Raw genomic sequence first — 16895 nt, forward strand, 5'->3', positions numbered from 1 at the left:
ATAATGGTCAGTAGTGAGTTTATTGTTACCCACAAAATTAATTGTACTTGGAATAGCTGAGTAGGCATCGCAACTTGATTAACAATTCAGGGCTGTCAGAGATTCAGTATCTTGAAAAAAAAAATTCTCCGTGTATATAAAGATGAGTGTCTTTGGCGTGCGGCGTGGCTTTGATCTGTACACAAATCTACAGTTTTGTTCTGAGATTGACGAAATTACAATTAACCTTAAAAACAGGAGAAAGGTCTACAGAAAAGAACTGTTTACAAAAGATTTCGAAAATCACCCTGGGCACCTCTTCCTTCTTAAAGCTTGACGTTCAAAATGGAAAATTACTCTCGGTGAGTCCATTTTTTATTATTACGGTTACTTTTGTGTTTCCAATCGTTTATACAAATCGCCCAAGATTCCTGCTCCCTACTGTGAGACTGTGACACGCCCAATGAGGGGAAGGAGATGGGCAAGAGGAAGATTGGGAAGTATCCGGCCATTCAGATCTGGTCACCAAACACGGCTAAAAACAATTTCAAGCAACTTTTCGATTCTGAATACAAATGCATATAATACTAATTTACGAGAATTATTCAAATTCCGGATACTTTTTTTTTTACATCACGGCTCTTCACCGCCCCCCTTTTGCCCCACCGCCCCGGGGGCGCTACCGCCCACTTTAAGAACCACTGGTTTAGAGAAATGATGACGCTACATTCATCACTGTTTGCAAGACAATGGTGAGTAATGAGCGCGGAGGAAAGCCTATTTTCTGTGACCGCTGAACACAAAATCTCTAGAATTGTGATCTATATTGATTTTAAAGAAGACCTTTCGACTCCTGTGACCCCGACAAACCAAATAAATTGATTATCTGTTCAAGAAAGAACGTAAGAGAACTTAAAAAAAAAAAAAAAAAAATCGATCGAGGATTTTGACATAGGTATATACATTTTTTTCATTTTTTACGGCAACTACGGGGTTTAAAAAACTATTTGAACCGGGTCTACCATTGATGTATTACAATTCTGAATCCTGACATGTGCCGACGTGAGTATCTGATATCTAATCCGTCATTTGAGGCCATTGGCGCAAAATTAGGAGCCAAGATTAATTAATAATAACGAGTTTATTTTCCGGGTTAAATCTTCCCCACACGAAAAATTAAACCCCACACACTTTTCCACTAATGATCATCTAGTAAATCCACATTATGCAAGTACATTATAAAAGCAAAATAAATACAAAACAATACAAGAACAACACGTCAACTCACCAGAGATCAAATTGGAAAATAATTCACCGACTCCAGATATTTTCATATCAGAGGGTTCCGCTCGGTAGAACTCCTAACAGGGCCTATAAATCCTACTGATCCCTCAATATAAATATTTAAAAAATCTTTCGTCATCCTACAAGTATTTAAAATGACTGATTTTTGCATTTATTATATATAAATTCATTGACAGATCTAATACGCCTAAATTTTGAATGAGAGAGCTGGGTATAATTCCAGTAGCCGAAATAACAAATGGTAATATTTTTATAGTCTGAGAATGCCAAATTCTTTTAATCTCATTTCATAAATCTGTGTATTTTCTTATTTTTTAAGAAAAATAATGTGGTTATTAGTGATCAAGAAATAATTTCGACATTTTAAATTGTTTGGTCAAATTTAGCTTGCTTCCGGCATACGGACACCCCCACAGCACACGTCTAGGTATTATTTATTCAGCGGTAACGACATGAAAGTGCGAGTAAAACCTGCCTACTACAAATACTAATGATATTCAGTGAGTTAACGCAGAACTCTGGACCATGTCCAACACAAGGAACATTAGTACACTTCTAGTAATTTAGTCTACAGAGCCAGACTAGAGATAAAATCATCTACAATAAGGTATTGGTAAAAATAAGTAATAAGGTAAAAATTAAGATTTATCTTTATAACGAATTGGTGTCAATTATGAATACCAAAATATCTGCATTAGATAAATTGAAAGTTTTCCTAAACAGAACAGTGTTATCCAAAAAGGGGAACAAACACATTTTAAAATTTTATTTTATAGATAATATTTCACCCTTGTAATTTTGAAGAAATGCGTTTTTATGAATAAATTAAAACGTTAATTAAAAACTACATACATTTTTACCCCGTCACTAACTAATGGGCGTGTTTTAGATTTTATGCAGCTGAGAAACATTCATTTACTCTACATTAAGACTTAATGCTAATTCATTGTTTTGATTAAACTTTATAACGTATTGGTGTACATTATGAATAGCAAAAATATCTTTAGATAAATTGAAGGTTTTCCTATCGTTTCGCTTGAGTAGAATACAAATAAAAAAATAAATTACTTAATAAAAAATATAAATGTCAACTACTAAAAAAAAATATTTCAATAGAAATGTATGAACGCGTAAAGGAAAAACTTTTTAAAAATACAGAATTATAGCTAAGATTATCTGTGACAGTTTCCCTTGATTGACTTTTTTGCTTATAAAATTATTTACAAAATAAATAAAAACCTCTTTCTAAACTCCGTTTGTCAAGCGATTTTAATGCCTATTACCTACATTCGTGACAATATAAGCCATTCCAAGAATGTACACATGTTTGGCTTGTAGTTTCCTCTTAAAACGGTTCGGGAAAGTGGTGGGTGCCCTCGACTGTAGTCTCGGAATATAACTGTAGATTTGTATACAAATCAAATCCAAGTCGTCTCTTTCTTAATCTGTAATATTTTATTATGTCTGACCATAATCAAATCAAATAGAAATCTTAGTGTTGTCTCTTTCTAAATCTGTAATATTTTATTAGGTCTGACCATAATCAAATCAAATAGAAATCCTAGTGTTGTCCCTTTCTAAATCTGTAATATTTTATTATATATGAACATAATCAAATCGAATAGAAATCTTAGTGTTGTAATATTTAATTACATCTGAACATAATCAAATCAAATAGAAATCGTGTTGTCTCTTTCTAAATCTGTAATATTTTATTATATCTGAACATAATCAAAACGAATAGAAATCTTAGTGTTGTCTCTTTCTAAATCTGTAATATTGTCTATATGTCTGATTATAATCAAATCAAATAGAAAACTTAGTGTTGTCTCTTTCTAAATCTGTAATATTTTATTATGTCTGATCGTCTCATTTATAAAGACGTGTCATTTGTTAACAGGTATAGTAAGAACTACGCGGCCCGAGCGATTAAATGCCTTAATACGGTACTGCTTTTAATATACATTATTTCAATGTTATATTATACGGTTTTTAGAGCAAAACAAAGTAAGCACCTATGTAAGTAAGCACGCAGCAAGTCAGCAAGTGAAAGTAACAGATCCTCAGCTGACCTGCTGACATCTGGCGGTAATGAAAGTAACCTACATAATTATTATTGCTCCAAAAAGAAGCGATTGTTCGCTGACCACCGTGACAACACCATTTCTCATCCCAAGCGTTACTTTCTACACATTAGGGCCTAATTATACAGATTACGCTTTGATACAGATTTGAGGCTATTGTGGATTTTAATTCTAGATTAAGTGGCATGATGCACTGATTACCCTGATAACTTTAACGACGATAAAGATTTATGGAGAAGATCTCAATATCAAGTTTTAAAAAGTTAAATTTGAGGAAGTGTGTTAGGGTTGGTTCCACGAAAACTCAACGCAATGACAATTCAACACACATTTTAAAAAGGTGATGAAAAAACTAACATATAAACCAAATGTTTTCCGACTTTATGTCCGGGTTAAATCTTCCCCATAGGAAAAACTAAACCCTTCCACACATTTTTTCACAAATGATCATCTAGTCAATCAACATTATGCAAGTGCATTATATAAGTAAAATAGATACAAGAACAACACGTCAACTCACCAGAGATCAAATGGGAAAATAATTCACCGACTCTAGATATTTTCATATCAGAGGATTCGGCTCTGTAGAACTCCTAACAGGGCCTATAAATCCTACTGATCCCTCAACAGAAATATTTAAAAAATCTTTCGTAATCCTACGTGTATTTTTGCATTTTTATTTATAATTTTTTTGACAGATCTAATACGACTAAATTTTTAATTTTTCTTTTGAATTTAATTCGTAAGACTCCATTTAATTTTTATTATTTAATGTAATTCAAATTTAATAATGTTACAATTAAGTTCTGCAAGTATTTTAGCTTTTTATTCTTGTGACAGCTGTTTCGGCGTTCTAGGCCATTTTCAAACTGTGGTTTGGCCACGTTTAGACGACTTATTTATATGATTCTATTTACAAAGACCAAGTACTTTTTCTAAAGACAGATTAATTTTTGTCGTATTGATCCTGCTTAGTTATCGATGTGGCTGTGCTAAGCCTTGAGGGTAGATAAACAGCATCAAACTTACCGTCATATTGGGGTCCACCAGCTGCGCATACCTCTGCCCAGAGTTGGGGGCGGCCGGTGGGGAGGCGCTGGTCGGCCCGCCCTGGGTGGCGGGGGGCGGTGCGCCCGCACCCTGCCCGGGGGCGGTGGCGTGCGGGCGCGCGTCCTCGAACACGCCGGACAGACGCAGCGGCGTGCCCGCGCGCGCGCTGCCCTTGACGTACCGCCAGCGATCGCTTTCTGCAAAAACAAATAAAAACCATCAATAAATTATAATGCCTATTTAATCTGTTGCGCAGGAGAAAACTTACAAATATGAAATATAGCTATTTTATTAAAATCTTTTCAAATTATTCGTAATCCGGTTAAAAACGAGCGAAAAAGAGATTATTAGTAAATCACAAAAAAAAACATTTTACTTCGAGGTTGATGAAATTTTGCACACAATTTTTTTTTACTTTTTAAACCAGATGAAGGTCTCTGTCTATTTCGATTTCGAAAAAATCACCCATCCCCCATTTTCACCCATCAAAGCAGAAGTTTGATACTTATTGATGAAATTTTGCACACTTGATGTGCAAATAAGAGGAGAATCAATGTCTAAGAATTTTATCATCCTCTTGATAGCTTAAGGGTCAAGAGTCAAGGGTCTGCGTTTTTTTTCATTTTCAAGTAACTACATTTACTTAAGGCGAAACTTAATGCTAAATCACTATTTTGATTCATCTTTATAACGAATTGGTGTACATTATAAATACCAAAAAATACATTTTAGATAAATTGAAGGTTTTTACTATCGTTAACGACTAAAAAAAATATTTTTTCAATAAAATGTATGAACGCGTAAAGGAAACAACTTTAAAAAATACATTATTATAGCTAAGATTATCTGTGACAGTTTCATTTGATTAACTTTTTTGCTGTCTTATAAAATTATTTACAAAATAAATAAAAACCAGTTTTGTGCTTGAAATCAAACGTTTCTAGACTCCGTTTGTCAAGCGATTTTAATGCCTATTACCTACAATATAAGGTATACCAAGAATATACACATTTTTGGCTTGTAGCTTCCTCTTAAATACTATTTATGTCAATGTGGTGGAGTGTCAAACCTAATCAAATAACAGAAAATCACTTTCTTTCCATCGGGTAATGATCGGGTGAATGAATGAACATTAACTAGTAAGTATTTGAAAATAAGTAAAGATGTTGTGGTTTTGTTACTTTCCCTGGTTTTCCTCTGCACGACGAACCCAGTCACAGGCTGAAACCATCTGTCAACGATTTGCGGTCAACTGCAGCGGACCTTAGTATTATTGTTTGTCATTTCATATTTTGACCCGATAGAAAAATGATGGAAGAAAGTGAACGCAGTCATGTCTTCAATGCGACGCGACGAGGCAGGGCAGAAAGTTATTGACGAATGCCTCATTTAGTTGGCGATAAGGTTCAAATTACCAGCCGCCTGTTTAGATGTAAGTTATGTAAGATAAAAACATCGCCAAAAAGTGTTTTATTTTATTTGGCAAAGTTCAGGCAGAAACATTTATTTTTTTACGATCATTTTCTAAAGAACTTCATTTGCCACATTATATGTACAATAAAACCATAACCGAAAATGAGTTCGTAAGAAGACATTTTGAACTTTTGAAAAGGGCGCTATACAAATCATCCAAATATTGTTATTATTTAAAGCACTTTTTACAGACCTTTTTAGGGACTTGAAAAGAAAAATACCTGTGAGTGTGTTAACATAGGAGGTATGGCAATAATACCCTTCACGCTGTGAGTTTGTTAACATAGTAGGTAGGGAAAAAATACCCTTCTCGCGGTGAGTGTGTTAACATAGTAGGTATGGCAATAATACCCTTCACGCTGTGAGTTTGTTAACATAGTAGGTAGGGAAAAAATACCCTTCTCGCGGTGAGTGTCTTAACATAGTAGGTATGGCAATAATACCCTTCCCGCTATGAGTTTGTTAACATAGTAGTTAGGGAAAAAATACCCTTCTCGCGGTGAGTGTGTTAACATAGTAGGTAGGGAAAAAATACCCTTCCTGCGGTGAGTGTGTTAACATATTAGGTAGGGCAACAATACCCTTCCCGCTGTGAGTGTGTTAACATAGTAGGTAGGGCAACAATACCCTTCCCGCTGTGAGTGCTGTGAGATATATATAATTAACTCACAAATAGTTGCCGAATTTACCTCTAAAATCATGAAAAAAGTGGAATACTTTAAGGTTAAAAGCAACGTTCGTTATTATCTACGTGTCCATAGATGGCGTTAATTTAATTATTTTATTAAAATACGCTTTTCCAAGTTATGCTTTGCAATTAAGACGAAATATTTATTTGCGCAACTCAATCCTTTCAAGAGAGGCATACAAATACAACATTCTATCGGTGATTCAATCCAATCTGATATCCATATTTCTCACACGATCATACATGGTTTTATCGGACATACGCCTCAGGGATCTTATTTATACAGCATTCAGTATAATTTCATCCTTCCTCTGCCAGTTCCATGGCTAACTGTAGAGTAGGTACCAACACCCCATTGTGGACTGCTAGCTTCGCTTTTTATGACATTTTTTGGTTAGCTCCAACCGCGATAAGTCCTCGTTTGAATTACCTGGATCTACCCTTCTTTAAATATCTCTGTCAGCCTTCCCAACTCTCGTAAACATACTTCCCAAATACATAAACACATCCACCTACTCCAAGTATTCAAAATTTACAACTTATATTGTACACTGTTTTTGTACTCTCTCTTTCAAACACCATGAATTTGGACTCCTAGACACGAGATAGATCTTTCATACTGAACATAAATGATTACAACTTGTTTGAAGTTTATTCCTGAGTGGAGAAATATGAACGATGCCAAGGAAGAGAGATAGATCTAAATATAGAACAGATGGGATCACGATGGGAGAGATGAAAGGAGAGAAGGGAACGAGTACCAGGATCGCATGTCGCGGCAGGAGTAAGCGGATAGCGTGACTGCGGCCCTTGATCTCATCCCGTCTCCCACTTCATCATGCAACCAACATAGCCACATAAAACAACATCACATAACCACTAGCAAAATAGCAGGACCGGTTTATCAATGTGATTTGATCCAAAAGACATTCTCGTGGTTACGAATAACCTGAAAATAATTTGAAAATCTCCTACTACCACCCACAGTAGGCGAAAAGCGTTGCTTGTGTCATGATGGAGGATTTAGCAAACCGACGAATTGAACTAATGATGCCTTCGTGGACCTAGACGCGATGCCAACTTAGCCACTGACCGAGATATATATCTAGTTAGTACAAGTAAAAAATCGGGGATTTTTTTTTCCTTAGCTCCACGCAGTAGGCCCTAAGGAAAATAATTTCCCTCAGGGCCTAAGTCATCTTTGAGAATGCTGTTTGGAGGGTTTTTTAAGGAAAGGAAGGAGAGGAAGATCTGGGAAGGTAAATCAGTGTGTCGGTATGTCCAGGAGTGACGAACGTTTGAATTCATCCCTTCCACTGCGGTTCAAGGCGATGGGTCGAGATAGTCATGCTGGAGAAGTAAAAAGATCTCCCTAAACCAGTCTCTCCAAATGCGGCCCGCCACACAGTAGGTAGGCAGACGCATTCGTCGCCAAGACCCAAGACAATCCTCACCTCACGCAACCCTGCTAAGTCCCCAAACGTAGCGAAACACTTGGGGTGAGCTATGGCAGGGATATTATAATTGTGGGATAGGATTGGTAACAGCACGTTAGCTTATAAGAAGATAACGCTGATTTATACAAATAATACCTTTCGACTCCTGGGACCCAGATAGGCAAATAAAAAAGAGTTTTTGTAGAAGAAAAATTTCGATATTTAGGAAACATATTGAGAGAAAACTGTGATTACTTCTATCACGCACCACTATCAGTTCATCTTTTCAGTGGTACGACTTTTTGTTTATCTTATTTATTTATTTATCTAAACATGCTTATTCTTTCTGGACCTGCATTGCATTAAATTCCACAGGGATCGGCCCAAGGACCTGCCTTATGCTGCGTGCCAAACTGAGACACTCCGTGACATTCAGTGACACTTACTTACGTCTTATCATGATGCTATATGTTGTCAATTAAATTCAGCATTGTATGGCGAGATAGGACAGTAGTTATTGACAATGAGAGTAGGACTAAAATAAATACTTTTTGCACAGCGTAAATATATTATAGAGCCAATTTTCAAATGGAATCATTCACTAAAAACTTAATCAGAAAAATTGTGATCTATACCGATTTGAAAGAAAAATTGATGTCGTCAAATTATGTAAAACCTTTCGACTCCTAGGTACCAGACAAATCAGTAAAATCGCATAATTCCGAGCAAGAAAGCATTTCGTTTTTGAAAATATTTTAACAATTTCGCCCACAATACACCAGTAAAACGTGTTTTGTACAGATTTGAAAGAAAATTGATATCTGCAGTTTACTTGAGACCTTCTAGGTCTCAGGCAGGTTTACAAAAGAAAGAATTTCGGTATTTGACAATTTTTGGATAAATTTCAGAAATAAGTTTTAACATGTTTGAAACACGCCCACAACACACTTCTACCAGTTTATCTTTCAAAACAGAAATAGTGAACCGAAATTCACTGCTCTAAAACAAAGTAGGTACCAATTTATCGTGATTTATTTTTGGGTTATTATTCCGTGTTGCGCTTCCTCTTTCTATAACCAACGTTTCTGAGAGCGTTACAGTGTTCATCATCAGGGTAGATTTTGGATACGATGAACACTGTAACGCAGTCCAAAACGTTGGCTAAAGAAGGAGGAAGCGCAACGCGGTATAATAACCCAAAAATAAATCACGATAATACTTTTGGCCGTGAAACTCTAAAATCAGAAGTACCAATTTGATACATTGAGAAAATAGTGCAATCAAAAGCGATGAAATGTCATTTTAAACATCTTTGGTGACGCAACTATTTCTATCTCCTTCTAACATATGTTCCTGCATTCCCCCATCCCACCTGTTACCCAATTTTCTGTCCCTTTCTGACAGACAGGAGTACCTACATCAGTGACTAACTAACTAACTAACTAACCATCATGCCGTTTCCCCGCAGGGGTAGGCAGAGAGGACGGACCGCCAAACAACTCGGTCTTGGCACACACTCCTTGCCTCATTCACATTCATACATCGTCTCATACATACTCTTCTATTATTCTGACTCTTGACATGGCCCGACTCGAGTATCTGATTCACTTGATCGTGCCATGTCTTCCTCGGGCGTCCCCGACTTCTGCTACCATTCACATTTGCATCATATATCCTCCTTACACTCCTATCTTCGCTCATTCGCTCTACATGCCCAAACCATCTAAGCGTCCCTTTCTTAATCTTTCTCATTACGCTTACATCAGCCTTGCACTCTTTGCGGATCTCCACATTCCTCACACGATCAAACATGGTTTTACCACACATACGCCTCAGGGATCTCATTTCAACAGCATTTAATCTACTTTCATCCTTTCTTTGCCAGTTCCATGCCTCACTTCCATACATCAAGGTAGGTACCAGCACTCCGTTGTGGACTGCTAACTTCGCTTCTTTGGACAATTTTTTGTTAGCGCCTACGGCGTTTAATCCTCCATTAACGGAATTACCTGCATTTACCCTTCTTTCGATATCTCTGTCAGCCTTCCCATCTCTCGTAAACATACTTCCTAAATACACAAACTCATCCACCTGCTCCAAGTATTCCCCATTCACAATTATATTGCACACTGTTTTCGTACTCTCTCTTTCAAACACCATTACTTTAGACTTACTTACATTCATCATTAACTCATTCTTCATGCATACTTCGTTCATCCTAGACACGAGAGACTGTAGATCATCTATACTATTAGCAATCAGCACCGCATCATCAGCATACAACAGGCAACATACTTTCAAATTATTCAAATTCGCGCCCAATCCCACCTCTTTCAATTCTTGCATACAATTATCCATGTATAGATTGAATAACCACGGTGACATTACGCAGCCTTGTTTAACACCTTTTGTGATACCAAACCACCCCGTAAAACCACCGTTTACCCTAACACATGCAACGCTTCCCTCATACAGAGACGCAATTGCCTGAATCAGATTCGTATTCACTCCATACTTGGACAACACCTTCCATAGCTTTTTCCTGTCGACTCGGTCGTATGCTTTTTGTAAATCTACAAAGGCACAGAAAAGTTTCTGGTTTTTTGGCAGAAACTTCTCAGTGAGCATACGCAATGAGAATATCTGGTCCATGCACCCCCTTCCACTCATGAAAGCACCTTGCACATCCCATATTTTATCCTTTGTTTCCTTTCTTACTCTTTCAATCAAAATTCTACCATACAGCTTGCCAACTGAACTAAGCAGGCTAATAGCCCTATGATTCCCACATTCCATACGTGACCCTTTACCTTTGTATAATGGCATGATCACAGCCCTTCTCCAATCTAAAGGCGTGTAACCTTCCTTTAAACATTGGTTAAAAAGATTGCACAACCATGTGAGAATTACACGGCTACCTCCTTTAAAATATTCAGCAGCAATATTGTCAAACCCAACAGCCTTACCATTCTTCATACATTTAATCGAGCTTTCTATCTCATCCATGCTAATTTCGGTAACATTCACTCCATCGTCATTCATATCTGATTCGCCGCTGGAATCACTGTCACTCACTTCGCTTTCGAAGACTTCCTCGAAATAATTCATCCATCTCTCTTTTATTTTTTCCTCATTCGTCAACATTTTTCCATCTTTTGATTTTATCACTTTCATGCTTCCGTTTTCTGGGCCACTCCGGGACCTTTTGACTTCTTTCCAAAACAACTTAATGTTTTCTTGGAAATGGTTTGTCATTTTCATTCCTTCTTCCTCTTCCAGGCGTTTCTTTCGTTCTTTCACTCCAACTCTTACTTTTTTCTTACATTCCTTATATACTTCTTTCGCTCGATACTTCTCTTCGCTGGAAGCACTGCCAGCCGCAATCAGACACAACCATGCTTTCTTCTTTTCTGAGACCAGTGCTTTAATCTCATCATCCCACCATGCATCACCTTTCTTCCTACCTTGCGTACTTATTCCACAAACCTCCCTAGCAGATTCACAAAGACACACTTTTATGTGGTTCCATGTTTCGTCTATGCTTAGACCATCCATTTCCTTCGCATTCAATCTTATCTCTGCACAATTCACATACTTACTTCTCACATTATCGTTTTGCAGTTTTTCTATTTTGACTCTTGTCGGAGCTGGTACCGTTTTCACTTTAGAGCGCCAACCGCGAAAGAGGTTTACTCTCGACACTACAAGAAAGTGGTCAGTTTCGACCTCAGCCCCTCTGAAAACTCTTGTGTCCTCGGTAACAGCTCTCAACCTAGAGTCAATTACTACAAAATCAATAATTGACCTCTCATTTCCTCTTTCCCACGTATATTGGTGGATACCTTTATGATCGAAGAAAGTATTCGACACAAACAGGTTCCACTCTAAACATACTTCAAGCATTCTGTTCCCGTTGTCATTCGTTCTTTTATCCCCAAACATACCTAAGACCGAATCAAATCCGTCACGTCTAATTCCCACCCACCCATTCAAATCGCCTGCCATTATAATCCTTTCGTTCATATTTTTTAGTCTCATTACAACATTCACACCAGTCCAAAAATCATCTTTCACTTCATCGCTTTCAGAATTAACAGGGGCGTAGCAAATAACAAGAAACACCCTTGTCAAACCGATTTTAAATCTGATCCACATTATTCTCGGACTTACACATTCATACTGCAACATACATTCAATCATTCTGGGAGACAGTAGCGCTGCAACACCTTGACAAGCCCTCTCCGTATCTGGTCTCCCAGACCAAATGACGAGCCTATCATTATGCTGCATTGTACCGCTACCTTTTTTCATACTCTCTGTTATACAAAGTACGTCCAAACATTTGCTCACCATAGTATCACACAGTTCGTTCATCTTTCTTTCCATTCCTCCTCTAATGTTCCATGTACCAATTCGACATTGATCACGTTCCGTCCTCCTCTTTGCGCCACCGAAGGGTTGGCGATGTGATGGATAGCGAACCTCATCGACATCTTTGTCGGCCATTCCCTTCCAAGTACTACTTAAACATCTTAATTATACAACTTATCATATCGTTACACACATAAAACAAATAATACATATTTATACGCTTAATATAACATTTAACTTAACAAATAAACTACCACTAAAAATAGTTATTTTATCACTATATAATTGTTTTAAAACACTCCATGTAGACAGCAAACCAAGGAGCGCGGGTTCATTCCGATTTCATCCTTCATTTCCGATGTCATTATTCCACGCGCGGAAGGGCACGAGCGGTGGGGAGCGGAGGTTGCGGCAGGGGTTGCATGAGTCGCCAAATGACTCTTTTCTTGTGCGGGTTCAGGGTAGATTCCGAGAAACGATGATTCTGTGGCCTAAGCAATGTCATATGGCCCACATTCTATAACGGCACTGAATAAGCACTGTATGCGTCGGACAGCGGGGTTTGCAGTATTGGTGCGGGTGGACGAGGGGCAAGGGGCAGGGGCCGAAGGGATGATCACATCTGGTGAATGTTCAAAGCACTGATCTCGTATTATAGGCACAGGAATTCACACATCTTAGTATAAACAATATTATTTGTCATCTTTTCTTAAAGTCGTTATACGTCCACACTGGTCACAGTAAAATTAGTTTTTAGTACACTTAAGCAACTTAAATACAGTAAGGAACATTTATTGACACTTTTAAGGGCGGAATATATGAAATTTCACTTGTAATTGTCGAAGAAAGACGAGACCGACCAAAACGCGTCAGGCTGCTCCGAGAGCCCGACCGAATCTCTACATCAGTGACAATTGCAACAATTTATTTATTCCTTCAGTCTGTTAAGAAAACCGGTAAATTTAAAATGTTCTCTCAGTGTGTATAATATCAAATCTATATAAAGGAAAACTGTGCAGTGATTACCTCCCTCAGGGCCAGAATATCGATTCGCAACAAGATGTGTTTCAGAAGACCAAGAGTAAGCCAGAATTCCTTCCCAATTCTAACTAACTGTTAACCAGCTATTCCAAGTAGTGTCAAATTGAGAACTTAAAAATAATTAATAATTGACAGAATTGAAAGATGACATAGGCCCTGAGAGAAATTATTTTCTTCAGGGCCTCCTGTGTGGAGTTAATATAAAAAAAAAAAATTACACACAATTAAAATCAACTTAGCCATCTAATCAGAAGAGCAATCAGTTTAAATTAACAAGTCACAAACATCATTATGTAGTTACTTAAACAGTTAATTCGAAGATCACGCGTTGAAACTAACAGTAGTGTCGCAAAGGCAACGTTTCGATCTTACTATCATATTGAAAGGCAAGACGATGTTAACCCTTTCAGACCTGAATTAAAACTTGTGCTGTTAAAACATATTATGTAATGTTAATTTGACCTTGTAGAATTATTAGAAAAATTTTGGTGGTTTTTTTCTTCAATTCTTTATAAATTATTACCATGTCCATTTGAAAGAACATTGAATCTCAAATACTGGTAAATAAATTAATTTAAAAAATAACAAAATTTTTGAATCCGGATACAACAGAACAATAACAAAAATACACACACGCCTAACCTAACCTAACCTAACCTAAACTAAACTCATCCCACCTAACTTATTATTTTACCGTGTACAACACGCGTGTGTGTATTTTTTTAAATATTTTCTTGCCTTTTTTAATGTTCGGTTTTGTCATGGAACTCGCCTGAACTAGTTAATAATAATTGGATAACTTGCATGGCGCCGTTTTTGTGCAAAACGACCTCAAGGGCGCTGTACAAATTTAAAATACATTTCTACATTGATCTATGTTACTACTAACTATTTATGGAGATAATATACAGTACAATACTTACCTGGTAGGTCACTTGAGATTAACACTTAATTAACATTATCTAATTGTTTATTAGCGAAATTTAGGTACAAGATTTATGACATAATTGGAAAATTGAATATAACTGGACTTTCTCTTAGGAATGGTATATTTAATTTATGGGTATGACAGCTTAAAAAGGTAAGTTTTTAGTTTAGACCTGAATTCTGTTGGACTTGTTATGGATCTTAGTTCCGGAGGGAGTTTATTCGAAGCCTTCGGCCCAGATACTTGAAAAACGCGATCACCAAACTTAGTATTTAGCTTGCGCTTAGGTTCTATCAGTAGTTAGCTAGAATCAAGGAACAAATAGTACGCACACACAGTATTAGCAGTAATTGAAAAACGAAAACGCATTTTTATTCGCACAGAGAGCAAATATTCTGAAAATCCACGTGTTTTCAATTTGTAACCGGATGAAACAGAACAGGACATCATAAAATAATAGGTATGCTTAGGTCAGGTGTGGTTTTTTTTTTAACTTTTCTAGAATGTTCTGCTTTGTTACGGAACATTTCCAAATAAATTCGGTCCGAAAGGGTATAGGCGAAGCTGGAGTCACGATCGATGCCCGTAATAGAGTATAGAGTACAAAAGTGGCTGGGATGGAGGCAGAAGTACCACAAGGTTCAACGTTCGGCCCCGTCTTAAATTGTGCTAGTCATCATGGGCATACCTTTCAGGATCTGTTCTGGAGCGACCAGAAGAAGATTAAATAACAAAGCTAGAGATGGTCTGATGAAGTTCTGCTGAAAAATTGAAGCAGGCAAAAACAATAAATCCCGTAGCCTAATGTTCCACGACCGAACAAGACAAGCGAAGAAAAGTAACAAGCAAACAACAATTTGGAAGGCGCGTTTGGGTACCACCGCCCCAGAAACCTTTATTGGATAACCAACACCTCTGACATAGGTCAAGCCAAGTTGTTCGCTACGTTGGTGATTTAGCAGGGGTGCCCGGGTTCATCGGGTGAGATTTTCTTGAGGATGCGCCTGGCCACCCTCAAGAGGAGGCGCCTGGTTTGGGGAGACCCTTTGACCTCTTCAACTGGTCTTTCGACCCATCACCAAAAGATGACGTAGGCCCTGAGGAAAATTATTTTCCTCGGGCCTCCTGTATGGAGGAGTTAATGTTAAAAAATATACCTAACCTAACCTAACCAAAGCCTATTTAATTTATTATTTTGATCATGTTCAGTTTTGTTACTATTCAGGACTGCTGAGAATTCAACTTAAGATCCGAGTAATGTATTTATTATTTCATATTAATATTGCACAAGAGTTCCAACTTCTCTCAATTGCCCGGCGCCAGTTGGGATAAGTTATGTGTCTAAAGGGAGGGAGGAGAGGGGAAGTAGATGATGGAAGAGGAAGGTTGGTAAGAACCTGGCCGTTCAGATCTGGTCATTAAACGTGAAGAATTGCAACTTTTCGATTCTGAATGGTGGTCTTTCACCAGGGCGAAACTGAGAGTATCTACTAGCTGAAACTGAAAATCTGTGCAAATTTCATAATGACAGAGCATACGAAGAGAAAAATGAGTATTGCTGATTTATTGAAATCCGGTCAAAAACGGGACTGTAGGCCATTTCCTAAAAACATTTTAGTACATTCCGAATATAGAGCAACACGTGTTCATGCGCCTTGATAATATAAAATGAAGAAATGCAAAAAAATATATTGAACACCTTTTCCGACATCGCGATAATTTAATCCCAGACGAAATTAAAAATGAAAAAAGTATAGGTACATTTAAAAAAAAATTGCTCAGTTTTATGCTCAATCAACAAAACAATGAAAGTGAATAATATCAGTGTGTAATATATTTATGTGTAATATATATGTTATTTCTAGTTAAATAAGTGAAAAATGTAATTTTCTTTTATCTAGAATAAAAAAAAATAAAAAAAAAATATGATTTAAGATTTTCACGGCCAAAAGTATTTTTGCTATTTGTTTTTGGGGTGTTATGCCGTGTTGCGCTAACTCATTCTTTAGCCAACGTTTCGGACAGCATTGCAGTGTCCATCATCAGGGCAGATGTGTTATAAATAACACATCTGCGCAACACGGCATAACACCCCAAAAACAAATAGCAAAAATCGCGATAATTCATCCGTTTTTTTGGTAAAAGTTTTAAATGAAACATATCAATTCATTCGTTAAGGGCCTGCAGTCCCGTTTTAAACCGGATTACGAATAATTCGAAGAGATTCTTAATAAACCAGTAAGTTTTCTTCGTTTATTAATTATAACGGTCGAGAAATTTTATAGCGTCAAGAACACAACACACTAGCAGAATTTTCGGATAGATTTTTTTTAAACTTTTGTATAGTTTTTTTTTTTTTTTTAATTCGTTAAACCGGTGAAAAAAATTAGCCGAAACATGTCTGGAGTTGATTCCTTTGGTTAATTTTACACATCATTAAATTAAAGTATATCGGTCAGTGTCGGCTCGTGGGAAGAGACAAGAAGAAGCCAATTATTGTATTGGGAATAACCAATTGCGATTGCCATGGTAGTTATATA

At 37.1% G+C, this 16895-nt stretch overlaps 1 protein-coding gene across 1 annotated transcript in view; it reads right to left on the reverse strand.

Moving 5' to 3' along the window:
• LOC149410036 (uncharacterized) overlaps positions 1-16895 on the reverse strand; it is a 139221-nt gene that overhangs the window by 22917 nt on the left and 99409 nt on the right. Inside the window, exon 4 of the mRNA XM_089648925.1 lies at positions 4398-4615. Coding sequence (XP_089505051.1) covers positions 4398-4615 — 218 coding nt within the window. The remainder of the gene's footprint in view (positions 1-4397; positions 4616-16895) is intronic.

The sequence above is a fragment of the Hesperophylax consimilis genome, chromosome 28 (assembly GCF_061612785.1).
Source record: "Hesperophylax consimilis isolate HC1 chromosome 28, BYU_Hcon_1.0, whole genome shotgun sequence".
NCBI classification, from domain to species: Eukaryota; Metazoa; Arthropoda; class Insecta; order Trichoptera; family Limnephilidae; genus Hesperophylax; species Hesperophylax consimilis.